Genomic DNA, 8112 nt, shown 5'->3' on the forward strand with positions numbered 1-8112 from the left:
GATTGTGCAAAAGTTTCATAATAACAGTCTCTGAGTTGACGGCCAGGACCTGATTGTTTTCAAAGATATTCCTTTTCAGATGCTGAAAGCAAGAAGGGACTACACCTTTTTAACTAAGGATCTTAGGAGTCAACAGATTCGATACAGATGGGAGGCCCCTGCCGGTATCACGGTTACATTTGAGAATCAAAGATTTCGTCTTAACTCTGTTTCGGAGGCTCAAGATTTCTATTGTAGGACTCTGAAGGCGGGACTTCCTGATGCGCTTGGAAGAGAGGAGAGACAAGCGGAAGGAGAAGGCAAGCGGCCGGCCATGTGGCTGCAAGATGGAGGGGGTAGCCCCTCCTCCCTCGGAGAAGCAGAAAAACGGAGATCGAGAATTTAGACATTTCAAAATGCTTGAGGACTGAATGGGGGTTTGAGACCTCTCTCCGGTAGAAAAAGCGGACTAATTTTTATCAGAAGGGAAAGCTGGGTGAAACTACTTTGAGCTAGATTCTAAATTAACGTTAGCATAAATTTGATAGTGGTAAACATCAGACAAGCAAGGGATGAGGGTAAAATTTACGTTGTTTAAAGCTTATTAGAACAGAAAGCTGGTTGGGATTATCTTAAGATAAGTGTAAAAAGAATGCGGAATGATTTATGTTGTTTAAACTTTGTTAGAAGGGACTACTTTAAAATAGAAGGTTAACTGACTCTTGCTGAAAGTATTATTTGAATATGTGGAATGATCCATGCTATTTAACTTTTATTTGAAGGGAAAGTTGGTTGAAATCGCTCTGAGTTACATTTTAAACAAATGCTAGTATAAATTTGATAGTGGTAAATATCAGACAAGTAAGGGATGAGGGTAAAATGCACGTGGAATGAACTGCGTTATTTAAATCCTATTAGAAGAGGAAGTCGGTTGGAATTATCTTAAGATAGAAATTGATTCCTGTGTAAAGTAATATTTGATCTACGCTGCTTAATTTTACTAAGAAGGGGAAGCTTGGCTAGATTATTTTGAATTACTGTTTGAAAAGGGGGTTAAGAAAGATCATTTACGCTGTTTAAATTTTACTAGAAGGGAAAGTTTGATTACTTGTCTGTAAAGTTATATTTGAATATATGGCATGAACCACGTTGCTTAAATTTTATTGGAAGGGATCATGAGGTTTAGGAAGAGGATCGGGAGAATCTACAGAAGGTTGGGGTAAATAGCAAAGAAGTAAGAGACGAGAATAAAATATAGATAGAATGATTTATACTATTTAAGCATAGATAAAGATGGGGGGCTGAGATCAACACAAAGAGTGGTTTCTTTTTTTTTTTCTTTTTTTTTTTCTTTTTTTCTTTTCTCTTTTCTTTTCTCTCTTTTTTTTTCTCTGTTTTTTTTTCTTTCGATATATTACTTTTATTTTTTAATCCATATTTATACAAGATATTTTAGACAGAAGGTAGTGCCAGGTGTGGGCCCTGGGAAGTCGGGAGGATTAGGGATGGGGATTTGTGGGGGGGTGGGGTGGGGGGGTGTTAACATAGTCTTAATAAGAACAAGAATGTATTTATATACGGTGGTTCTTTTTTTTTTCTTTTTTTTTATTTATTTATTTTTTTTCCTTGGTTCATTTTACTTTTATCAGATCAAACAACACTCGAATAAAGGCATACACCAAGGAGGGAGGTAGACGGAAAGAAGAGGGAGGAGTAAGGAAGGAGTAAGGGGAATGTAAGGAGGGTGTCCGGGGAGTAAGGGGAGAAGGAAGGTTTGAGGGGATAGGGAAGTAGGAGGGGAGTGTTAGAGGGAGAAAGGAAAGTTGGAGGGGGTAGATGGGGTGTATGGAGGATGGAAGGGTCAGGTGGGGTTGTGAATGATGAGTTGTGTTTCCTTTTTATTTGTTCGTTTTATTCCCTTTTTCTTTTTTTTCTTTTCTTATAGTAAATACCCTGTATATAAGTGATTGCAAATGGAATGTGAAAAATGAATAAAATATATTTTTTTTAAAAAAAAAAAGAATACATTTTTCTACAAATCCATCCCTTCTCCCTCCACAAAAGCTTCATTTTTTTTTTTTTACAAAGAAAATCCAATCCCTTTCACAACACAATTTACAGAACAACCCTTGGACCAGCCTGGTGGAACAAAGGTGGGTTAGCAAATATTTATTAATTATTTATTAAATTTATGTACCACACATCTCACTATCCAAGCGACTCTGAACAACTTACAACAGAGCAACCATTAGCATTTTATTGGGAGAGGAAGACATTCTTGTATAGTGACTTACAAGAAATGAATCTGAAATCCTGAAAAGCTTACCTGCTCCAAGACAGAGAAGCAAAAATAGTGGAAGAGGTTGTATCTACCCAGGTACCCCAGAATAAGTCCTATTAAATACCTGGGACTTAACACTACTCCGAAGTACAGGTAGTCTTTGACTTACAACAGTTCATTTAGTGATGGTTCGCTAAAATAGTAAACTAATAGTTACTCATTTTAATAGTTGCTAATTTAAGAACTGCAATGTTTCACTTAACACACGTGGCAAGGAAAGGTCGTAAAGCGGGGCAAAACTCACTTAACAAAGTTCTCACTTAGTCTCATGAATTTTGGGCTCCGCTGTGGTGGTAAGTTGAGGACTACCTGTATTGGGCAAACGAAGGGCAGAAACGGAGACTTCAGCCAAAGAAGAGAAACAACGTGAAAGAAACCACGTAAAACCCTTTTATGAGTGATCCGAGCGAAGAAGGTGCCGGGGTGGGTGGGTGGGTGAGCAGGCAGAGGCTGCAATCCAGGGCTGGCCCCCGCAAGAGCTGCCCCCTTAAGAAAGACTCGGGGTTGGCCTATCGCCTCCCACTACTCAACCTCCTCCCCAGCCCGGCCGCCAAACTCCGCTCCCCGCTTACTGGCTTGTCCGCCGCTGGAGGCGAAAGAGCGGCCCTGCCGGAGCGATAGGCGCAGAGCCATTTCCTGCCAAGGACCCGCGCCTTCAATGTCCCCGCGAAGTGGGCGGTGCTTGTCGAGGAAACCCCGCCCCTCGCCCGCCCCTTTTCCTCTGGCCTCCCGATGGAGGACAGAACTGCGTTTCGGGCTCTTCGCAGCTTTTGTCATGGAACGTGGCTTGTGGACTTCAACTCCCAGAATTCCTCAGCCAGCTTTGCTGGCTGAGGAATTCTGGGAGTTGAAGTCCACAAGTCTTCAAGTGGCCAAGGTTAGAGACCCCCTGATTTAGAGTATATACAGTCTACTTTGGCTCCTAGTGGCTGCATAGATAACCTTGATGCGCTCTTTTTCGCAACACTATAAGTCGGTTTTGCAATGATTTTCTTCAAGGATTTTTTTTTTTTAAGCTTCCTAATCATTTGTCAGCGACCTCGGATTCTCTCGAGGTTTTTTCATCTAATCCCCTCTGTGGCATCACCCTTAACGCACTATTTTGGCTCAGAACTGCAAAAATGCCGTTTGCTGAATTCACACGCGCAAAACCTAAGCAAACGTATTATGCCTAAGTAGATGGTCATATTCGGGGTGCGACTAAACGGCGGTAGGATAATCCAGTCCTGTGTGTTGGGCAAATGCAGACGAATTGGCACGAGCAATCAGCTTTTATGGCTATATAAATTATATATATATATCGTGCCCTGCCAGGAGACAGGAGAGATTAAATCTGGGGGACCCGACTGCATAACAACTGGCCTTCAGTGCATTGCAGCTTTTTGTTTTGGAAAGAAGCCAGTCTTTAGGGACCATTTCTTGAAACCCTGGTGGAATGGAGGAAAGCCTATACTGGCAAAGATTTGGGGCTCCTAGTATTTAAAACAGCACAAACGCTAGCGTGTTTGTTCCTAAAATTGCAGATTTTGTACTCTTAAAAGCATTTTGTGCCTTAAATGACAGTTCCTGGGACTTAACCTAATCAGTGCGAACTGGGCAGTAAAGGAGGCTGCTCATTATAGTCCCTCTAACTTATAAAGCCAAATGATAATGATAGTTCTTGGACACACGTTACGTAAGATAATCCAAGTTAGACATTTCTGTAAGTCGTTCATTCTCTTCCTTTTAATTTTATTGGCTATGTTGGAATCTGACAGTTGTCATGTGTTTATGTGCGACTGCAAACAATGTGAAGCTGCTTGAATGTAGAGAGAATCAGTGGAGTTCTTCTGACTCCTTTGAGAGTTGCAGCTTCCCTCTGGATCCCACCTCCATTTCCAGGTGCTGGAACAACCCACTTGGAGGCCTTCTCTCAACACGGAGAAGTACCACATTATATTTGAATGCCTTTGTCAGGATTCCAAATAGCATCCAAAAGTAAATCAGAATCCAAAGCAAAAGATTCCTCAAAGTTCCCATTTATTAAGACAGCCATGTCGGCACCTCTGGGAAAACCCGAATCTGAAAGCTTCCAGGTTTTCCCCACCTAATTGAAAGTTCAAGATCTTGCCCCCACACCCACAATTCCATCACATGGTCCAATCTCCCACTGCCATGCTGGCAGTTCCACCCGTCCAGTTCTGGTCAGGTGCAGAGGTGCAGAGAAAAAGGATGCCCTTGGCTTTCTAGAAAGAATCATGTTTTGGCTACACAGTAGGTAACTCCATTGAATCCCCCCTCCCATTTTCCCACAATAGAAAAAGGCATAGTAGAATAAAAGAAAGTGTGGCAGGCCAAAGATCCAAAAGAAAGCTGCAGGCCTGACAGTCTTTTGATTTTGCAAAGTTGCTTTGGCATGGTGGAAATCTTCCTTGCATTATATAGGGCTGTGCAAAATGCCACCTAAGTGCAGCAGAATCCTTTGATCTTGTTTGATGACTTGATCTGGAACACAGTGGGATGCTTCTTCAAAAAAGGTTTCTCCAATTGGGGCCTCATTTTCATTCAAGTTCATAATTGGTGGGGGAGTTTATAACAACTCATCATTGGAAAGCTTCGTTGAAGACGTTTCATTTCTTAATATAATAATGTTAATTATTTGATCTTCTAGGATGCAACTGTCAACGCTGCTTACATCGCCAGCGTCATTCTGCTGAGCAAATATGGTGATGACGTTATGCAGCAAATGCCGATCTGGAGGAAGTGAGAAGCCTTGCATCATCTAGAGGTACGTACAATTAAGCTTGTGAATAAGGTTATCTTTGAACGAAAGAGCTATTCTGGCATGTGGGCTAATTATTTTACTTAACGTAAAATGTGAGTCATTAATGAGATAGCAGTGAGGACTTCTCCCTCATCAGTGCTGGATGCTGTGGTCTTCCCACTGAGGCCAACGTCAGCAGTGAAATGCAGTGAAGGCCGTCACCCTTTGTGGTAGGCATTTCTTTCATATTTCTGTGCTTTTCAAAAATGTTTCATACACACACACACACACACACACACAACCCAAAAGCCATGAACAGAAGCCATGCAGAGGGTTAAATAATTCTGCTCAATTCCCAAACTTGAAAGTGCATGAGAGGGGCAAGAGAGGGTGAAATACCCAAGTTGACCCTGCAAGTTCCAATGTCAGCAGCAAATTTGCCTGATGATACTGTGATGTCTGTTTTATCATTCTTAAATGATTCTTAAGTACCAGATGCCTTTGTTCTTAAATGCCCATTGTTCCAAACTAACAGACAAACTTGTTTTTTTCTGCTAGGACTTAGCGTCCACCCGTGCAGTTCCCCCAAACATCAAGCAAAGTCTCGAGACAAATCCATAGGATGAGTTAGTAGTAGATACTAAATGTTCCTCTTGTTTGCCATAGGTTCACCATCACAGGTGTAGGGTCTGCTTGGGCAGGAGGTTAGACTAGATGACCTACAAGGTCCCTTTCAACTCTGTTTATCTGAATCAGCATCTGCATTCTGGTTTCCTTTGTTTCAGAGGTGTTGCTCGGTTGCTTGCAAGGCGATTTCTGATATTCTAAAGAGCCTTCTGGCGTGGCAGACGGATGAAGCTCACCTGAACAGAATAATCAAGGTACGATCGTGTGTGGAATAGTGCAATGAGATTTGCAATGTTGTCCCCAGACCTGGCCTCTTGCTTGGTGTTGAATCCTATAAGTCACCGGACACAAGGTGTGATACAGAATTATACTACTTTTATTTTGGTACCAAGACTTAAGGACCCCTTCTCTCTATAATTAGGAGTTTGATTTTTCCAATGGTATAAACCAGCCATTGAGAACGGAGCACATACCCACACCTGACGTAGCTCCCCCTCAGCTCCTGGCAATGCAATTTCCCTTAGGTGTGATTGGAGTTCTGCCTCAACTGCTCCCTTGGGCCGGGTGTGTGGTCCAGTTTATCTGTCCCTTCAGCAACCTTTTTGATCTCCTTCCTCCTGCCCCCACCTACTGGGACCGTTGGTTCTTTTGAACCAATATCTGATTCCTCCTTTTGTCTCCCTGGGTCTCCTACACCTTCAGTGCCAACCATTTCATGCCAAGGAGACACAGGCGGAGGGCACTGATGTCAGAGACCCTCCTTTTTAATGTTCCGGTTTTAGATTCGTTATCTGGGATTTGATCCCTTTTTACCTTGCCTCCTGTAGGCTTATTACCCATCCTTGTGACTATGTCTCACACCTTACAACCCCTGGGGGAGTCCCCCACAATAGTCTCACCTCGTTCTCTGGACGGTTAACTTCTGCCACTTAAGCTGAGGAAGCCTGGCTTTTGTTTCCAATAATCTTTCTCAGGATGAAATTGTCCACACCTTGATTTTTCTGGGCTTCGACCTTTGAGTCTCACACCGTCCAGGGACTTATCTCAGGGCCAAGTCCAAAAGTAGGCAGGTTATGGTCATTCTGTCCCCCTTTCTCTGAGTTGGCTGCCTCTGGATGAATACACAGCCAAAGTACCTGGCCAGATATAATTCTTAGGAACCATTCACTCTCCCCTCAACTGCCAACTTACATGACCTGGAGGCCTCCCCTTTGATTTGTCCCTCAGGAAATGGGGGATCCAGACATGTTTGCCCGCATTCTCCACCAAACTCTGTCCCCAAACCTGGGTTCTTGCTCAGTGTCGAAACCGATAAGTCACGGGACACAAGGTGTGATACAGAATTATACTTTTTATTTTGGTACTAAGATATACAGACCCCAGTTTGAAAAGTTAGCCAAGGACCAAGATTAGAATCTTACACCAGTTTTTATAGTCAAGGGATGGTCGCATTCAACCCTTTGCCCTCCCCCTCATATGCAAGCAAACAGATAATACTGATTGGTTATTTGGATATAGGAGTTGAGATATTGCACAACATCTCAACTTCTTCCACTCTGCTTTCTTTCCATCCTACCAGTGAGTGAAAACCATATCCCCCAGTTCCAAATCCCTCTTGGGTTTCTCACTTGCTGCTGTGCAGATTTCACATTACAAAGCACTTGAAATTTTAAAAGAAACCATTTCTGCACTTACAAAAGGAAAACCAACAAGAACAAAATTATTCCAGCCCATGCATAAGAAATAAAACACAAATTTAAAAAGTCCTTGGCGGAATAAACTAAAATAGTATTTTTCATTGTAACGATTATAGTTTTCTTTAACTGTAAGGTATTTTTTTGTAAAACATAGCAAGATAGCAATACGTGTCTAGAAAATGGAATTCTCTCCGCTTTTCCTAGGCCTTGCGGAACTGGCTGACCTCGCCTGACCTCACCTTGCGTGAGAGAGCAACCCGGGTCCCTGATCCAGCTGCTTCAAATCTATAAAAGGCAGATCCCATCCGAGGTGAGTTTGTTGAGGAAGCAGCCTTTCTTACCCCTGGATGAGATGGGCTTGCTGTTGGGTTCCAGAAGGTATTTCTTGCTTACTTATTTTTTAATTAAAATATTACATTGGTGCTTCTTTTGCCCCAGGATGAATAGCTGCAGTGGGTGAAATCCCAAAACAACTGGAGCCCAATTTGGACCCATCGGCATTGACAATCTCACCATCAGTCAGTTGCCAAAGGCCGCCTTCCTTGGAAGAGCTGACATCCAGTCTGAACATCTAGCTGACTGTGTGAAGAACACAATTCCCCCCTCCCCCATGAGGCAGGACCTTGACATGGTTGTGGGGCTTGTGTGCTCTGAGGAAGATTAGGGCTACACCTCAGGTTCAACCATACTGAACAGGACTCATGAGAGGAATCGGACAAAGAGTG

At 42.8% G+C, this 8112-nt stretch overlaps 1 protein-coding gene and 1 long non-coding RNA gene across 4 annotated transcripts in view; one reads left to right on the forward strand and one right to left on the reverse strand.

Moving 5' to 3' along the window:
* LOC116507089 (succinate dehydrogenase assembly factor 4, mitochondrial-like) overlaps window positions 1-3142 on the reverse strand; it is a 10152-nt gene extending 7010 nt beyond the window's left edge. The window contains exon 1 of the mRNA XM_032215035.1: window positions 2893-3142. Within this exon, the coding sequence (XP_032070926.1) occupies window positions 2893-3097 (205 nt within the window). The 5' untranslated portion in view covers window positions 3098-3142. The remainder of the gene's footprint in view (window positions 1-2892) is intronic.
* LOC116507093 overlaps window positions 1-7974 on the forward strand; it is a 10745-nt gene extending 2771 nt beyond the window's left edge. Inside the window, exons 2-5 of one of the 3 annotated variants that reach the window (XR_004255150.1) lie at window positions 4971-5087; window positions 5849-5944; window positions 7592-7697; window positions 7826-7974. This is a non-coding gene — a long non-coding RNA (uncharacterized LOC116507093). Of the gene's footprint in view, window positions 1-4483; window positions 5088-5264; window positions 5294-5848; window positions 5945-7591; window positions 7698-7825 lie in introns of those variants that run through there. The other 2 variants (XR_004255149.1, XR_004255148.1) reach the window with 2 other exon arrangements.
* The last annotated feature ends 138 nt before the right edge of the window (window positions 7975-8112 follow it).

The sequence above is a fragment of the Thamnophis elegans genome, chromosome 4 (assembly GCF_009769535.1).
Source record: "Thamnophis elegans isolate rThaEle1 chromosome 4, rThaEle1.pri, whole genome shotgun sequence".
Taxonomy (NCBI): domain Eukaryota; kingdom Metazoa; phylum Chordata; class Lepidosauria; order Squamata; family Colubridae; genus Thamnophis; species Thamnophis elegans.